The 19,954-nt window shown below is 43.2% G+C and overlaps 1 protein-coding gene across 1 annotated transcript in view; it reads left to right on the forward strand.

Annotated features, from left to right (window-relative positions):
* SCN4A (sodium voltage-gated channel alpha subunit 4) overlaps positions 1-19,954 on the forward strand; it is a 1,232,571-nt gene that overhangs the window by 950,461 nt on the left and 262,156 nt on the right. Inside the window, exon 18 of the mRNA XM_086923780.1 lies at positions 12,095-12,221. Within this exon, the coding sequence (XP_086779906.1) occupies positions 12,095-12,221 (127 nt within the window). The remainder of the gene's footprint in view (positions 1-12,094; positions 12,222-19,954) is intronic.

Below are 19,954 nucleotides of genomic sequence, written 5' to 3' on the forward strand. Positions count from 1 at the left end.
GGCATATCTGGAACTTTTTTCGCGCTCCTAAGACATTGCGGGTGGACGGTTCACCAATTTAGTCTTAGGACCGCGCACATCGCTGATTGGGGTCGCACGCTCGGGTACTATTTCTGGCACAGCAGCCTCTCCTTCGGGTCTGTTTGGGGTTCTCAGCAGGATGCATTGAAGTGCTGAGATTTTTGCTCAGGAAAATAAAGCAGCGATGAAAGGTGTGCATTAATTAATGCTTGGATTGATGCAGGGCACACGACCTAAAAAAATAAGTGGGGGGACGCTGACGTCACGACAGGAAGTGACGTCACGAAAGATGGCTTGCACCATCAAACTCTTTGCCTCCCCTCGCTCACCCCTTAGATGCGATTGCATCAGAGAAGCCAGCGCGTGAGCAGTGTTCTGAATGAGCTCTGATCTCGCCCCAGCGAGGCCAAAGAGTGAATGTGTGCCTCTATTTGCTCCAGTTACCGAGCTCCCTGTAAAATAAGTGGGGCGACGCCGTCCATCCGCGTGGTACCCCGACTCGAGCCCTGGATTGATCAACCCCTACTAATTACTGGGGCTACTTTTGGGTCATTCTTTTTAGGTCTGGAGTTAGTTAAGGCCTCTGTATCTCAAAAACCCTTCAAACATACATTTGAATGTTATTTCTCTTACTAGGTTTGATGTATTATGCCTTTTGTTACTTCTCCTAGCAAATAATAAAAAAACACACGGGACAAAAACACGTGCATACATGTATACGTTATACCTACATACATACATACAGGGTTTTTTTCTCGACCCCTCTTAGTCTGTTGTATTGTCTTTCAAATGTTGTTTACAGCTCCCACAGCATACAGCGTGTGTCTATGAGCTGGCCCATTTCAGCCATTCTTTTCAAGCATAATGTGTCACCCACAAATAAAATAGTGCTCTTCAGCACCAGGGTTCTTAAAAAAAAAAATCTCTCTTTCCAATTTTTTTTATTTGTATTATTTTTGTGAGGGTCTGGCCGCTCTTACTGCTACTGTGCACTTGATGTCACTTCCAGTGCACTGCATCATTTATGGGCTCTGCATGTAGCAGCTGTGAGACCTGGCACCATTGGCGTGGGTCTCTCTTCCATTGTTGCTGTTGCCTCATGTATTTTTGCTGGTGTTAAATGCTTTGGGCACTGTGCCACTGCTATTCAGTGCCACAGTGCAATGCTCCCTATTGTAAATTGATGTACTAATCAGTGGTTTCATGTTTGGCTATTTGGTTTACTTGTCAGACCCTAGTCTAGTGCACGGAGTGTGCCCAGGGCGCATAAATCCAAATGCTGCTGGTGGGCCACCAGCTCTGGTTGTGCCACCCACAGAAGCAACCTTGTAAAATGTGTCTAAGGTCTGCCATTGCAGAACCTGCGTGCAGTCTGATACTGTCATGCTGACTGGGCAAGCGCACCCACTTCCCAGTCCCTAAACCTTCCCTTTTATTCATATCAGTCACCCCTATGGTAGGCCCAAGGGTAGGGCGTATTGTAAGGATAAGGTAGGACAAGCACTGGTGTGTGTGGCATGTCCTAATAGTGAATTACAGCCATTTTAATTTTTCATTAATTGCAAGGCTACCTGTTCTACATAGGCAAGAATGGGCTGTTAGAGTTATTACATTTTATAATCCTAACTGTCTCAGAGAACATGGTAGAATTTCGAGTTTAGTGTGCCTGAACTCATAATGATAAAATACATCTTTTAGTAAAGTTTAATTTAATATTCTGTGTTTGCAAATACCACTTTTAGAAAGTAGGTATTTGCTTGTCTAACCATTCAAACCCACCTCTGCTAGGTTGTGTATTCCTATGTCTGGTTTTGAGAGTGACAGGGCTGGGGAATTCCTGGAGACAGGCTGAGTCACCCAGTGGTGAATAGAGAGGTCTGCATCTAGATGGGGGGAGGAGTTGTCCCTTGCAGCATGTTCTCACTCAGTTTAACAACATGTACTGTGCAAATATGGGCTCACTCTTGCGCCACCTTTAGATGCGACCGATGGCATTGCTGTCACATTTCTTATTTTGCGCATACAATTTAATACGATGTGCATACTTGTATAGTTGGTCTTAAACATCCTCCCTCTTCTGGCAGGTCATAATTTACTGTTATCCAGCTACCGGCAACTACTACGCGGGTAACACTGAACCCAGTTTGGATAATATATTAGAATACTAGCTACATCTTTTTCTGGTCTTCTTTCTCGCTCTACCATGAGCTTATAGTGCATGCATTAGGTATGTGGAGCACTATAAGTTACTTAGCGTTTGTGTCTTAGGTGACTTTATTTTTTAATCTACTTCAGTTGTGCGTTAGCTTACACTTACTTTCTTTTGTGATGCTTAGGATTCATCACAAATCATCCTTCTTGGTTAAACGTGCTACCGGAAACGCCCTTCCTCACACACTATACTGTAAGCCAGCTTGCCAAGCCTTAGTAAGACCTCTTGCACACTCTCTTTGGGGTGTAAGGTAACCTCACTTTTAGTTGTCTTCCAAAAGTTTTTTCACATAAAGATACTCTCAACCATTCCACATATGTTACGGCAGCATCATACTGATGCCCCGTTCACGCCATCACGAGCACTAGTTTTAGTATTTTCCCCCACTCACTATTGCACCCTAGGGATGTATCTGACTTCTCTCACTCTTGGCTTCCTTGGTATCTGCCTCTCAATATATCCCCTTTTTCCATACTCTTGATAGTTGGTAAAAAAGTGCTTTCTTGATTGCATATTCCTGTTTTTTAAAGTGGTTTTATGTTCTATGCCATTTCAGCCATGAAGAAGCCCATGTTTGGGCGAAACGCGTTGGCTGATTATCTCTTGTGGAGCATAACAGAAAATAAAGATATCCTGAAATTCATTCATCTATAATTGCCTGGGTTCACGTGTTCGTATGTGCCTAAATGTTTATTTCCCATATATTGCCTCTCATCCAACCAATCTAAGTGTGAGAGCTGTGTCTGGGTTGGTTAGGGGAATTGACTCAGGGCCCTGCTCTGCTAAAGATTCTGGGTTCGGAGAGGAACATGAGGCAGTAGATAGTATGGTCATTCTAATTTACTTAAAACTTTTTTTCCCACTTTCAGTCAGAGTGAGAGACTCGCATAATTTAGGCTGCAGCCTCAACTCTAAAGGCCCATTATAAACACTGTTCATAACGGACCACGACTGAAAGCTGTGCAGGTTTCTGTCCAGACATATAAGTGGGTCAAAATATTTGTCCCACCATTTTTAAATGGAAGCAGCCACCACTGGATGCAGGGAGCACCATCACCAGCATTAACTTCACTGACTTATCAGGAGTGAATAAGTCAAAATAGGAGGGGGTATGAGAAGGGTACCAAGAAAGGAACAACAGAAACGAAGGGACCACTTCATATGGAGCAAGAACCATAAGGCAGTAGTTGCAACACAGTTGTAACATAGTCAGTGCAAAGGTTAAATATCTTAACAATCTAGACAAAGCAGAGCACACCTGACCAAAAAGAGGTCATCTTTGCAGATCATCTCTCACACTGAAGAAGTAGCTGATACACACACTTCTGCAGCTGAGCCTTTAATAGGCCTTCCAATGATTATTAATTGGTGTCAGAGGACTCGCACTTTAAAGGCAGAGCTTATTTGCCAGCGGCTTCCAGTTCCATACATGGTGTCCATGTTTCCAAGTGCCTGTTAATGTATTGAGTGGCACCTCCCACAATGGTCACCCACTCCTGTAGTTTTCTAAGGCCAGCCCTTCTCCGTGTGACAAGGCTGTGGGGTAAGTGGGTAGACCCTGCTTGCAATAGGGTTGGGTTTTTGTGGTTTAACAAATAAAAATAACCTGGTATTTGTAAAGCACGTACTAATCAAACCTAAGGGTCTCAAGGTGCTGGGGGCCATTGGGTAGATTAAGTGAGCTATTGCCCAGAGTCACACGGTGCTGGTCTGAGCTGCCACCAATGCCGGTGATCGAACTGTGAGCCCGCGCTCTAGAGTCAGCCACCCTGGCTGCTGTGCCGCACCTCTCCCCAAGTAAGTGGCACTCAGTACCAACTGCATGTTTTACGCACAAAAGTGACGCAACTGTGGGCAAAAGTGTCAGAAGGGGCTTGTAAATCTGCCGCCATGTGTTCCCCTAGATGTGCGGGGCTCTCTTAAAGCGAATCCCAGTAAAAAATTTTGACGGGTTGACAAAGTATTCTTTATGTTGGAGTGACAATCAGAAGAAAACCAAAATCAGAGTTCGGTCATTTGTTGTAGGTTTTCAATGGATATATGCCTCTTTAACAAAAGGCTAAAAATGAAGCCCGACCGGTTATGAGAGAAGAAAACCTGGACTACCAAAAAGCTGTTTTGTGTGGATGCTTAAATATCCATATATCACCAAGATGTATGTCAAGGCTGGTAAAAAAGACCATGCACATAAACGTAATCACTGCAGACTGCAAGACCAAGTGAAAAAATACAAAAATAAGAAAATAAAAAAAAGAGATGTTGTGAGAATCAATGTATCTTGTGCAACGGATGCACATCATTCTAAGGAACCTTTCCACAGAGACTGGGGAGTGATCTTGTTATTTATTTATTGTGTGTAATAGCGCTGATTGGTCCCAAAGGAAATACGCTGCCCTTTTGTGGATGTTAACATTGATACAGGCATATGATACCTGCTGAACAAAAGGAGGCAGACTTGTTGATAGAACCCAGCTTGGCATGCCACCAAATGCTTTTTAATGTGGTCAAAAGACTCTCCATGTGTGTGGAATGTATTATGCTGTCACCTAGAATCGTTTGTGGCTTAACCTCTATCTTGTGGGGGCTTTCTGTTCACTATAGTTTTCTCTTTGAGCTATCTTGTAAAATCTAAGGGCCATATGTACGACCCTTCCAATTTCCGAGTCAGAAATTGGGTTATTTTGCGACTTCGAGTTTGCGACTTGCAAATTGGACTTTACAACAGTGTCTCAGACACTGTTTTACGTGTGCTACTCGGGTCGCAAATTGCATGCCTCATTAATACTCATGAGGTAGGTGCATTTTGCGACCCCATTAGGGGATGGTGGCAAGCTGGGGTCAGCAGACCATCATGTCTGTGACTGCTTTCTAAAGAAAGCAGGTTTTAAGAAAACATAAAGCCTGTTTTCTTTACAGGAAAACGGGATGCATTAAAAAAAAATAAAAAGAATAAACGTTTCAGTTTTATTTCTTAAGGGCAGACAGTGGTCCCTGGGAGCACTGCCTGCTCTTAAAAAATATTTTCGCATACAGCCACAAAGGGAAGGGGTCCCCTGGGTAACCCTTCCTGTTTACATTTGAGAGTGGCTTACCACCTACTAGAAGTAAGTGGTAAACTGCAAGTGTTTTGCGGCCACAAATGTGGTACTTTCCCTTGTGATTCGCTATTAGGAAGGGACGCTCCTTCCAAATAGCGTTTGTACACACCAGGACTCATTTTTGCAGTTGCAAACAGGCCGACTTCCCGTTTGGGACTGCAAAAAACAGTCGTACACCTTGCCCTTAAAGTTTACTGCATACAACAGGTTTGTGTCAAGATAAAGAAAGTGGATAGTACTTTGTTATTGATGCAGCTAATATTGTTTTACTGAAGAAAAAAAACAGGATTATCTCACTAACTGTTTACAGATGCATGAAGAGTTTAGAGAAGTGGCACGGGGTCAGAGTCTGGAACCAAGCTATCTTGTGGGTGCGCATCTCACCAATCGATCCGTTCTCCATATCTCTGTGCGTAAATATTCTCTCGGAGCCTCCCGGAAAACTTACTTTTATTTTCTGTCTATTCTGTGGGTCAATTGTGCGATCTTGCTGCCGTAATGGAAAGGTGTTGATGGGGCATATTTGCAATAAAGTGGCAAAGCGTGTTGTTAAGCCAAGAAGGTTAGCGACATTGCTTCGTCACTTTAGAAACTCAGGGCTGCACCATATTTACTCGAATATGGTGCAGCCCAGCATTTCCCTCTGTGCTGGCACTACATTTAGCAGACTAGTGCCAAAGCAGACACCCTTGTACCGTAGTGCATGGGTGCCTGTGTTGAGGGGAAGATTGATTATGTTCAGGAAGGTCCCCCTTCCGGCACATAATCATTCTTTAAATGCTGTTTTGTAACTGCTATGTGTGCTGCTTAATGCAGCACACATAGAAGTTGCAAAACAGCATGTTTATTAAATGATTGTTTATGTGCAGGAAGGAGGACCATTCTGCACATACACAGACAGTGGCGGGTGCTGCACCACGCAGTACACATGGAAAAAGCAAAAACTGGGAGAAAGAAATAATTTCTCCTCGTTTCGCCTGTTTAAGACCAAGTTTTCCCTGGCCTTAATTTTGGAGATGCCTCCGATTTACGCTGCTCTTGTAAATAGGGTGCATCATTAAAATCAATGGATGTTGCAGTGGAATGCCTACCACAAATTCCATGGCCATCCCCTTTCACACTAAGGGGTATGTTTACAAAAATTGGTGCTAAGAGGTTTTGGCAGTAGTTAGCAGCAATTTATTTAACACAGTATATCACCAACAACGAGTGCCGTTAGCAATGTATTTACAATTCGTCACTTCATGGAGATAGTATCAGATATCCGTGGCGAAAACTGCCGCTAACACTGTCAAGGCGATAAAAAAATTGACGTTAGTGGGAGAAAAGTGGCGCAAGACCAATTAGCTGTAAAAAAATTCACATTAGTCATCCTAGCGTCACATTTTAGCCTCAAGAGGCAAAAGTAACCTATCAATACACCTCTATTGAAATAAAGAAAACAAAAATAATGGAATGCAGAATTGAGCAGCCAGGGTTAAGTTCAGCACTGGTCTACAACCCCCCTAAACCCCTCAACAGCCAGGATGACCAGCCAGTGTCCCAGGGAAGAGGTTATGCAGAATCAGGGCCTCATTTATAAAAAGTAGCGCAGCACTTTTCATAGCGCCATTCTTGCGACACCATGGTGGCCGATGCCTGGAAGCGCAGGCAGTGTGCAGGGACAGGAGGCCTCACTGGGCCTGTGTCTGAGACCTGGGGTAGGAGGCGTCAATGCTGTGAAGTCGCTGAGCCCAGACGATGGAGGCACATAATGGCACATGTGAAGTCACTGGAAAGAACAGCATAGAATGCGGATGGCCGCTCCCAGTGTAACAAGGTGAGGGTTTTTGGTCTGCATGAGGGAACAGAAGGGGCTTATGCAGTGGTATATACTGAGACATGGTTGCGTGACCTACTGCCTGCAGGTGCACTCTCCCCATTCCTTATTGTGGAGCAGGCCCATCGAGTGCTGGAAAGCCGCCCACTTCCAGGGATAGGTCCTAGACCCTTTCTCTTCCACCTCCTACAGGGATCATGACACTGTCCTGAGGGAGGTACGCAAGCTAGGGGAGGTGAAAGTGGGTAACACCACAGTTATTTTCCTCTCTGACTATGCCACAGGCAGGCAGTGGCAGAGGGAATGTCTCTAGTGGTTAAGCAATGCCCCCGAATATTGAGCACCAAATACTTCATCCTCTACCAGTAAAGGCTGTGAGTGATTTCAGATGTTGACACACAAATCATTGACACAGCTGAACAGTGCTGGACCTGGCTGCAATCTACTGGTCGTCTGGTGCTGCAGACAGGTATTGAAGGGTCTGGGCAATAAGCTGTCATTCATGGAGCCAGTTGTACTGGGAGGCATAGGAGGAGCAAGCATCCCTGCCACACTTACAAGCCACCCTCAATCTGCAGCAGGTTGTACAATAGAGGTGGAAGGAGCTGCATGCAGAGCTGCCAATGCCCAATCACACTCAGAGGGAGGATCCCAACACTTCCCCTGAACGCTCCCCCAGTGATGTGGGCTTCACTGCGATGTGGTCATCCGGTGCAGAGTCCATGCAGCCCCCGGATGTGACTTCTCAGATGGCTGATAACCTAATTTAATGTTGACTGGTTGTGCGTCTCCCCTTCTTCAATGGTTACAGACCGCTCCAGAGAGTCTCTGACTTTCGGCGGTTCCTGGTCTCCAGCTTCCCATTGCTGAAGTTCCGGTCTACCGAGGTCAGCACTTAAAAGGGATCAGGTCCAGTCGTCACCCAAAGGGAACCGAGCAGTTGTCCAGGTGAGCAATGCATGTCAGGGGTGGTGGTGGTGGTGTTATCCTTGTTGCTCCGAGCTGCAATGGCATGAGGTTCATGGCTTCTTTGACCTTGGGAAGGATGAATTGTGGGAGTTCCTCGATTATCCTAGCGGCACTCTTGCAATGCTGTGACATCATGTGTTTGACGTTACGGTTGCGCAATATGCCACAGCATGTTTACAAGGCCTGTCAAAGCCAATTTATGTGGCTTTTCATGGACTTGTAAATATGTGCCCCTTTCACATGTTAAACAGTGAGAAAGGGGCGTTCCATGCAGTGGCGTCCAGCATGGCTCGCAGGTGACAGGGTGAGGGCGGATGCAGGGGGTCGCGAGTGTGGGAGGGTGCATGCTATGAATGAAGAATTAAAAAAATATATAACTTAGCTTGCTGCCAGGTCCTGTGTCTCTGCTCTTGCTCTCCCAGAGGAACAGGAAGCACAGCCAGGCCCCACTGACCAATCAAAATGATGCAATGCAGCCTTGTGATTGGTTTTGAGCGTCCTGGTTCGACGCCCAACCAGGGAATGGGGGCCTGGGCATGTTCTCCACGCAAGCTGTAATGCAGCCTGCATGGAGAATGGGGAACTTGTGCATGACTGGTTTTGGCGTCCAGAGAGGGACGATCAACTAGTCCGTACGCACTTAGGAGTGGGCAAACCACTCCTCCCCTGCCCTGATCTAAGACCAGAGCAGCCCTGCCACCCACAAAGCAGCACAAACATAAAATGTTACAACTGAAAGATATTATAATTTAATATTTCTACTTCTCGCACTGCTTGAAAGCAGTGGGGTGACGCTCCTCCAGCATAGCGGATGAGCCACCACTGGTTCAATGGGTGTTGCTGTGGGCGTTCTTATGCCAAACAAATAGAATCTGAAGCATTCCTAGGTTTACGAGAAACCGTAACCCTTCAGAATTTGTCCGAATCTAATATCACCTCTAGGGTGACGTTTGGGAGGCACTACAAGGATAATTGTTTTGCATTCTTTAGCACACAGTGAAAGAGAAAATACCCTGGATTGATAGATTTTGTGCAGGTCGGTGTTCCTTCCTGCACAACATCTATCAGCTCCGCAATACAGTCACCCTTGCACCATGACACAGTGGAGAAGTGTGGCTCACTGTTTAGAAGCGGCAGACTCTGAAAGAGAGATCAGGCCCGGGACCAGGGTTCAATTCCCGACACGGCAGGTTCTTGGGCTCAATGTCTGCGGACTCGATAATTCTCGCCTCGGCGCCTACTCTAATCATGGGTCCCACTCTTCAACTCTGGGCAATAGCTTGCTTAATCTCCACAACGGCCCCAACAACACTGGGATGCCTGGCTTCACCTTGGGGGTGCCCAGGAGAGGCATCTCACAGGGAGAGCCAGGAAGGGTTCCACAGCGTTATACAGCGCCGGGACGCCTCATTGCTGGGGCAGCTGTGCGCTTTACAAGTATACTACAAGTATACTACATTACAAGTATACTACACTAGGCTGCCTGTGTTGGCACTTATCAGCTATTGTGCGTCAACATAGGTGAAAATACAGGAGGGCTTATTCTTAAGCCCCTTCCAACAGTTTAATGCCACGGTGCATCATTTTCTTGACATACTTGCAGCATGAAATTTGCACCATGTTGTGCCGTATTCATTAAGTGACGCCTCTAGGTATACGTGTACCCTTCTAAATCCCTGTGCCCCATTATACCTGCATCAGGTATGATGTATGCAGGGTTGGTGTTCCCACGCAACAAAGCCTCGTCGGAGTTGCACAGAGAAATCTATCAGATTTTACTGCAACACTTCTATGACGCCACTGTGTCAAAAATTTACGCCTGCCTCATGGCGTAAGGGTGACGCAGTGCTTTAGAGATCGGTTGGCCAATTCATTGCTGAAGTTGAGTGATGCTTGGGACACACTGCAGCATTTGGTGACTTTAGCGCAGCTACGTCAGTATTGCAGATGAATCTGTCATTGATAGATTTTGCGCAGGTCGGTGTTCCTTCCTGCACAACATCTATCAGCTCCGCAACACAGTCACCCTTGCACCATGGCGCTAGGCTGCCTGTGTTGGCACATGGCAGCTATTGTATTTCAACATAGGGGAAAATACAGGAGGGCTTATTCATAAGCCCCTTTTAACAATTTAATGCCACGGTGCATCGTTTTCTTGACATACTTGCAGCGTGAAATTTGCACCACGTTGCACCGTATTCACGAAGTGACGCCTCTATGTATATGTGTACCCTTCTAAATCCCTGTGCCCCATTATACCTGCATCAGGTATGATGTATGCAGGGTGTGCGTTCCCGCGCGACAAAGCCTCGCAGGAGTTGCACAGAGAAATCTATCAGATTTTACTGCCACACTTCTATGACGCTACTGTGTCAAAAATGTATGCCTGCCTCATGGCGTAAGGGTGCAGCAGTGCTTTAGAGATCGGTTAGCCCCATTCATTGCTGAAGTTGAGTGATGCTTGCGACACACTGCAGCAATAGGTGACTTTAGCACAGCTACGTCAGGATTCCAGACGTGTCTGTCATTGATTACGAAATTGAGCGCCATACAGCAAATACAGCGCAGCCATGGTGTTGCAAGGAGAGCGCAGTGAAAAGTGTCCAATCGATGGTTCATCACACTGATGCAACACTTTTCATGAATGGACCCAGAAATGCACTCTATGTTATTGATAGGGCACATTCCTGACCTTTTGTTTTGGCGCAGGGCAGTGTAGCACTATTCCTTGCAGCGCTATCCAACATCCAGACATCTTACATGGGGGCCGAAGTGTTTGCACCAATTTTAAAACCAGCTATTTTCTGGTCTTAAAAAATTGCATCTAATTTGAGTTAGCAACCGTTTTGGGGAGTTATCGACGTAGTGAAATTTCATTGTAAATATCGTGAAGTGTGGTTAGCGGCAGTTTTTTTTCATTTTCGTTAAGTCCCGCTAACATAAGTGGTGCTCTTGAAAATTCACGTTTACGTTGGAAAAGTGTTGCTAACTGCAGTAGGCGGCTCTTTTTAAATAAGGCGATAAAGAACGCTGCTGTAATGTAAAACAATTGACGCTATGGCGGCGTTAAGTTCTTTTAAATATACCCCCAAGTATAGCGTGAAAGTGGGCCTTAGTTACTAGGCAGCATTAAGCAAGTGGCTTAAGGCTGCCTTGTAAATAAGGCAAAGTTCCCATTGCCACCCCAACGTCATTGAAAGTGGCATTGTGGTGGCATAGAGGCTTGTAAATATGCCCAGCAGTGTTTAAAAACATGTTGTTCCGAAAGCATGTTTGTCAATCGGTTTGATTCAATGATGTTTAATTAAGTCAATATTTTGAAGTTCCCAATATACACCCTTATTTGAATAGTTAAACTCCAAACACGAGTGAAATTCCCCTTTACTGGAAAATCGGCGAGGTATTTCTGCAGCATTTGCCCTGTATGTATCAGCCTACAGAGGGCTGTGACCTAATAAATCCCAAGTCCACCTAGTATATGGGTATATGGGGACAGAGGTATTACACATTACACTTTGATCAATGACCACAATTCATCATGTTCGTTAAGTCCCTCTGTTGACGTGCAGAGTTTTTCAATGTATCTTGCTTCAGTTCTTGATAGTATTGATTCAGTAGACCCGCCTCTTATATGCTGGTGCCACAATTATACTGTCCATTTTATGTCGTTTTCTGTATGACCAATGGCTACATAATGTCCTACAAGGGCGCCCCCTGAGTTTTGCATCTAATGCAGAACCTCTGTTGTAAAATCCTGTTTTAACTGGTTGACGCGTTTGACCGATGTAAGATTTTTTACATGGGCAAAGAATACAATAAACCATGTGCAGCAGAAATAGGAGATGGCAGAGGAGATGGAAATAGACATTTTAAAAATGTGTTTATATGTATACACAAAGCTTGGTACTAAGTTCTCTGCAGAAGATTTCTTTTTACAATGAACTGTATGTGATTTATTTTTGTTTATAACTATAGGAAAAAATACATGATGGTGATTCTTCCATCGCCAGCACTGCAGATTATAAACCTCCCGTGGAGGAAGAGGAGGTAGATGCAGCTGAGCACCAGGCGGAGGAGGGACCAGAGGAGTGCTTTACAGAAAGTAAGCAACTGAGCCTTTTTGATGTCTAATAATTTAATGGTAAACCAACACTGTTTCTTGGTGTTGCTGGGTAGCCCTGCTGAGAATATTCAGCACAGATTAAAGCATTGTATTGTACCACTGATCCATTGATCACAGGGGTTTCTTTGTAATGGTCGCAACTATATTTATTTTGAAGAGATTTGGAAGTATATAGGACCCGAATAGAAATATGTAATACAACTCCTGATGCATAGGCATACACCTATCAATTGCAGAATCTTTGACAGCCTAACTCAGAGGGACCCCTAACGACAATTTATTTTCTGTACAGACCGGATTGACATTGCATTTTTCAAAACCCGAACATACATGAAACTAGGTATATACAAAGGATTGGCCATGTATAAAGCCATTTTGCATACATGAGCAAAGACTGGGTTCTGCTTTGTGCTGCAGAGGTATGATATTGGTGTTTAAGGGTTTATACCAGAACGTTACTCATCTTCTAGTTTAATAGTCAGGGTCTGCCTGGTGTGTGTGTGTGTGTTTGTACATGTGCGTGCGCGTGCTATTTGGTGCCTTGATAGTTGACTATGTGGTGTAACATGACCATGTTAGATGTTAGTTAGAGATTCTGTCTGATATATTCTTTTGGATTTTCATTTGTGCTGTATTAGGGAGGGATGTGCTGTTGTGGGCATAGTGTTAGCACACTACATCCAAATTGCAAAATGTAAAATATTCCAGGATGTGAGAGGATCAGAGACTTTAAAGAATGCATTTGCGTTTTTTTTTTCATCAACATTGTACTAATAAAGTCTTCCTTCAAGAATACGACTCTAAAGATAGGGACAAAAGTATCAGAGAAATCATGGTCACCATTCTGATTAAACCTCTCAATAACAAATTCATATTCTCGCTGTTTGCAATTTGTAACTATAACCAAGTGTGCATAGCAGCAAGTGAAGTAAAAGCCTCTTACATCCCACCTCTGTTTAGCCTTCACAATAAAATATAGTGTTCCCAAACTTGATCTAATAAGATTCATGAATGGTTCTTTCCAACAAGGATTGTTCTTGTTACTGTAAAACAAACGAGAATCACTAAATTACTAAAGAAGCCATTGGCAAACCCTCGGGAACCAGCCAACTACTAAAGACCCATTTCAAACATAGCCTACAGTAATTCTATTTTATAGAATTGGGTACTTATCAAGTATTGAATTTGGTAGAACCTGTCTCAGTGTTGCACAACAGATCTACTTTTTGATTTATCAGAGGGAAAATCTATAATAAGTAGCCAACATCAAGATCTACTATCTTCTTTTCATTTTTAACAATTTTGGGTAATCTGAATTCCTAAATCTATACTGCTTATGCTATGATATATCGCAAAACATTACTAGAGAGTGAATTAAGAAAAGAGCTTGTAGTTCTAGAGTGGCACTCTAAGGGTGCCTATCTTCCTTATCAAAACACAACCAGCAAACCACAATTGAATTATCTTCCTACATTACTTTCACCTCTCCCTGTATTCAACATCTGTATTTCAATCTCCATATTTTGTATGAGTAACTAGCATGAACACAGATATTACCGCACCTTAGTCTGATACACATTTATAATTTGCTTTCTAAATGATAGGGAAAATATTGTCTGGACTGCATTTATAGGTGGTAGCCTGGATGGGGCAATTACTGACGTCCTCATTGCTGGCACATTTAATTTACTTGCAAGTAACTACTACTTCTACTGTAAGGAGTGTGTTTTTCCCCACTGTGTTGTACAAACAACAGGAGCAAAAAACCCATCAACCACGTTGGGATTGGGGTAAGTAGTATATAATAAACATATGATATTCCAACTGGTATTAATTAAAAGACAAATACACTAGACATGTAACCAACATTGTCAGGAAGGAAAAAGGAGACGCATACATAGTTATAAATGTGCACAAGGCACCAGGTTTATCCAAAGCATGAAACAGAAATTACAGTTATATCAGCACTGTAGGTTAATAAATAGAAACAACCCAAGATTGTTCTTGGTGCTTAGGAAGGTGCAAGTGAGGTGCACGGTGGCGACGCAAGTGACAATATGCAGAGCATCAACGGCACAAGGTGACTAGTGAAAAGTTATTATGTACAATGAATTGAGGTAACAATAAGGCTCCAGTTAGGTTGGATAATTTGTTCTGAATGAACCAAATTGTTTCTTTGCGCCTTTATTCGCATTGCGTGGTCGACGGCGTTTCAATACTCTTAGTTCTGGATCTTCATCAGAACTGGGTTGATAGAGCAAGCAGTGCTGGAGAGCGGGCAAAGTTTGCGTGGTGAATGCCCTGGGCGTCGATCCAAATAGACGCTTACCGTCAGGGCAAGGGCGACCCGTCTAATGTGTATGAATGACTCTCTTCGGGGGATCCAGCGTGGATCAACCTTGGATGAATTAATTCTGTCTTAGGAGCCGGATAGTTCAGAGCTGTCAGAGTGCAAAATGCCAGAAGGATTACACACGGTCTGTGATTTTAAAGAAGTACTGGCAGGTAGTACGGGGGCGTCGATCCAAAAGTGATCTCTGGCAGGGTCCGCTTGAGAGATCAATCCAAGTTGCCTTGGAGACGCCGGCATCTCCAAGGCAACTTGGATTGATCTCTCAATTCAATTCAATAAAGCTTTATTCGGGTCATTAAAAATAACCATAAAAGCATATACATACAATATCAATAAAAAATCTCATTGCATTCATTAAAAAAAAAAAAGTTAGTCATAAAATCATCAAATAATGAGGGGTAATTTAAAACAACATGCTCTTCCTAGCTTCAATAGACTTCAGAATGAATGTTGCGGTAAAAAAGCAGACATCTATTTCATTAAATGAGACAATCAACCTCATAGCAGCGTCAATGGAAAAGGTGTGATATTTTAAAAATAATGGTTTTAAAAAGGCTATACGAAACCTTTTATACAGTTCACAAACTAAGAAGAAATGCAAGGTACTTTGTTTTGTGCGGCCATCACACGGGCAGGGAGAGATTGAGTATTCTTTAATTTTAGGGAATGCGACCAAATGGTGCGCAATCCCAAATCTCACCCTTGTTAGGACATATCTATGGGACGCTCTGGTTACAGAGCTCAAGTAGGTTTGGAACCCAGCAGCGCCTAAGTAGTTAGAATAAAATTGGTGAGTTGTTAGCTGAGCATTCTCATTATTATACACCGTCGCTCTATTGGATAAAAACAAGTTCTTGATTTCTAATTTTGTCCATTTTAATGTTACCTCAGGGTCATCTTTGATGTTTATTTTAAAAATATCATTGAAACATTGTACTACATATTTCAACCAGGGGATCTTATCCCTATTATCCAACCGGAGGCACTCTTGGATAATTACTCTATTAAAAGCTGTTTCTTCCTTACTCCAGATTTATCTCCAGGACAGTAAAGGTCTGAGAGCTAATTTATCTGTCAGATAGCTGATATCTAGTTCCCTATGTATAACACTCAGTTGATGCCGAACTAGGAAGGTTAAGCAAATTTTTTAAAAACTTATTTTCAGCTATTTGTAGATGCTTGTTACAACCATATCCACATACCCCCGCACCATACAGTGCGATGGATGCACTTCTAGCAAGATATATGTGTAACATGTCCTTATTTTTCGACGATCCCCAAGATTAGCTGCGAATTTATAAATACCATGGCTGCTTTTGGCCATTTTTGCCTGTACATTTAATTTTTCATTTGACCAGGTGCCATTCCCGCTAAAAGTTATCCCTAAGTAACAGAACTTGTCAACTATCTTAGTTTTTTGTCCTTCTATATAAAAAGGTTTACATTTATTCCTTTTTTTGCCACAGACCATTGCAAATGTTTTACTTTTATTGATCACCATTTTCCTCCCCGACATAAAATCAGCAAATGAATCAAGGAGACGCTGGAGCCCTAATGGGGTTCTTGATAAAAGCACTGCGTCATCCGCGTATAGCAGCACGGAGACATCTATTCCATTAACATTAGGCGCATCTGACAGGACCCTTTTTAATATGCAGTCTACCCACTTAATAAAGAGTGTAAATAATAATGGGGCCAGGACACAGCCCTGACAGATCCCACATCTTAGTCTAAACTTGGGGGTACATTCTCCTCCCTGACCAAACCGAATAGATGTAAAAAGCCTTTCTTAGAGCCTTGCCAGGAAGAAGATTATAGGTTCCGGTGCACCAAGATCCAGTAAAGTTCACCATAGAATGGAATGGTCAACTAAATCCAAAGCGCTGCTAAGGTCAGCGAAACATAAATAAAGTGACCCTTGTTTAGCACAAGTATATTTCCCAATGATCAAATCTAAATTGATACATTGTTCAAGGGTCCCTCTGCCCTTTCTAAAACCGTATTGGGAATCTACTAAAATCCTATTGTCCTCAGCCCATTTCTCCAATCTCACTAGTAGGATCCTACTCATTATTTTTACCGAGGAGTCCAGCAGTGAGATTGTTCGGTAATTTTTTGGGTCCGATTTCACCCCCTTTTTATATATTGGTACTAATTTTGATTCACCCCAAGAATCCGGGGGGCCTTCCATTACCGCGCTATTAAATACAATATTTAAGATTGGTACCCAAAGGGCTGGCAATGTCTTATAGATATCTACAGGCACCCCATCTGGTCCTGCGGCCTTTTCCCCCTTGCTACTCCTTGTGCAACTTCATCGAGGGTAATGTCAAGAGGTATAATTGGCCAATTAAGTAGGTCAGTGGGATTGGTGGTAGCCTCTGTTTAAAAAATACTCGAAAAATGGGTTACCCATGCCTCAGAGTCTACATTAGATGAAAGTTCAGGCTGCAGTTCATTCTTTAGGAAGGGGGAATTCACAGTAGCCCAGAATAACTGGGAATCAGAGGTGTCTACAGCCTGGTTGAGCTGTCCCAAGCATCCTGTTGCAATTCTCTTTTTCTTACTTTAAGGACATCTTTATATTCACTCCTGAGTTTCTTTACCATCGTTTGGTCCCTAGGTGAACATGCCAGGGCATTTTTTAATAGGCTTAGTGAGTGTGTGCAGGCATGGTTAAACCAGTCCTTACCCCCCGCAAGTTCCTTTTCAGATGCTTTAGTTAGGATAATATTTATGTTATTATTTATTTTGAAAATTTGTTAAAATCATTATTGAGGGGATGCTAAAATCCAGGATCTCTGATATTTCTTAATAGCTTTTTCCTACTATATTTCCCATTTCGCCGGCGTCTCCAAGGCAACTTGGATTGATCTCTCAAGCGGACCCTGCCAGAGATTTATTCTTGGCTTCCCCCGCCGATCACTTTTGGATCGACGCCCCGTACTACCTGCTTTAGGCAAAAGCACCTAGAATTATGCCACCTTTCTTCACTTAAGTTAAGTCTGAAATGGTAGGTGTTTCTACTGGCTTCCTTCTTTAAGCTCCAAAAATAATGATTTCCTTCATGGAGCTATTGAGCTATAAATGTTAAAACTTAGGGTTTTTTAAATTTCATCTTTTCATATTGTTCTTTCATTGCATGGGGGGAAGATGTGTTGGGGTTACACTCTTCTCTTTCATTCTGGGTCTTGACTGTGTTGCTGGTCAACCCTGCCATTCTGTTTGGAATGTGGGGTGTGTTGAGCTGCTTGTGGAATGGTGGTCCTTTACCTTTATGCTGAAGAAAGACCTGACTTGGACCCATCTTCTGTGTGGTGGACTTTTACTTAACATCGGTGACGATTGGTGACTACCTGCTGGAGACAGGTATTGATGGACCACCAGTTTCCCTTAGAACCCATGCATTATCGTTTACTTGGACTAAATGTGGATCGTCTTTTCAGGGCTACAATGTACTGATGTCCTCGTTTTGAATGCTACAAATTTATTTATATTTAGAAGATAAAGTACAGTGAATCTGGTGTTGACCGTTACCTGCAAGAAATTAAATAATGCAAGCACGCGACTGCGGCTCCTCGCAGCTGTTCTTCTGATGTCTCAGCCTCCTGTGACGTGGCGGCGTTCATGAGATGATTGTGGAGCATGTGAGACGTCTTCTTCGCTGCATTCGGATGCAGCCGTCTTCTCAAAGTCTTCATTTCTCCATGTGTGTGCTGCTCACTTTTCTGAAGTGTTATTCTGGCACCCAGCGGCATTTCTTTACCAGCCGCGTTCACTGGCATTCAACGCTCTCCCTTCGCAACACTTCCGGGGCAGTTTGGAAGCCTTCTGTTTGCTGTTCGACATGCACGGTGATGCACACAACATTTCTAAGAATTCTCGAATCCTCTAGACGTGGGCAGTGATGCGCACACCAATTCTAACAAGTTCTTCTAGTGCACACTCTCTCTTGAACGTGCGCGGTGATGCGCACACTATTTGCATACAGTAATTGTTGAGTTTACAAAGTTTTACAGTGATGTGCACACTAATCTTTGGTGGAATTTAACTGAGACATACAGCGTGAGTAGTACTGTGATGTACACACCTTATGGAATTTATGGGCATTTATGCAATATACACATTATTTATTTATTTTTTCGATTGATGCTGTTATGGTAAACGTAAACTTGTTTATGGATAGTTTATTTTATATTAGCTTAGAGAAATACTAACATTTTTCAATTCTATCTTTTGTAAAATTCATAAATAATCCTTGCTGCTTAATATACTCACCATGGCATCATCTAGCATGTCCCAGCCACCACAGTTTTTTTCTGATGAAGGTGACTCTGCCTTTCCCTGGAACAGGTGGAAACTTTTATTTGATTCATATCTAGTGGCTATTGGTGGTGTAAAGTTCTCTGCTCTTAGAAAGCAGGCAGTTCGGCTACATAACTTAGGAATTGAAGGCAGACATGTGTATGAGAGCCTGGATGAAATTATTTTTGGACGTGGTGAAGGTGAACCAGACAATGTATATGATATTTCAGTTATGATGTTAGAGAGGCATTTTAGGGCTAGAATAAATGTTGTATTAGAATGATAACTTTTTTGCAAGGGTCCAAGGTAAGCAGGAAAACATTGGAAGCTATGTAGCGACTTTGAAGACTTTAGCTCGCACTCGTGACTTTGAACAACTCACTGATTCTTTAGTAAGAGATCAAATTGTAAGATGCACCAATGATGTGAGGGTTCAACAAAAACTCTTGGCAAAATATCCTGACCTCAAAGAAGCGATAGCTATTGTTGAAGGCTTGGAAAATACCAATATGTGGATACAAGAGATGAGAGACGATAAGAAAGATGTTGTATCTATTGAAGAAGTTGTTGTTCATGAGGTAAAGAAGGATGGTGACAATAATACCTGTGACAAGGGTGGTGATGTAAAAAAGACAGAGCAATTCTGATGTGCACAAGAAAACCAATGGAGGTGAACACCAGAGTGTTGGGCATTTCCCTAGTGGTTTAAAGTGTGTCAGATGTGGTAGTGATGGACATTTGTCCAACAGTCAGAGTTGTTTTGCCAGATTTGCGGTGTGTGAGAATTGTGGTAAAAAAGGACACTATGCCCGTATGTGTCACGGTGCAAGAACCAAGTGGTGCATTGTGTGGAAGAGGAAGGGAAATTTATGTTGCGTGTATGATCCGCAAGATCTACAGGTGGATCCCGACAGATACAAAAAAAAACAGTCACCCAGATCCCCGTCAGCAGCAGACTCGACTACGAAAAGGCCCTCTATGCGGGAGTCCCGACCTTGCTCATCAAACGACTGCAATGCATCCAAAACGCCTCTGCACGACTGATCCTCGACAT

This window comes from Lissotriton vulgaris, chromosome 5 (assembly GCF_964263255.1).
Source record: "Lissotriton vulgaris chromosome 5, aLisVul1.2, whole genome shotgun sequence".
NCBI classification, from domain to species: Eukaryota; Metazoa; Chordata; class Amphibia; order Caudata; family Salamandridae; genus Lissotriton; species Lissotriton vulgaris.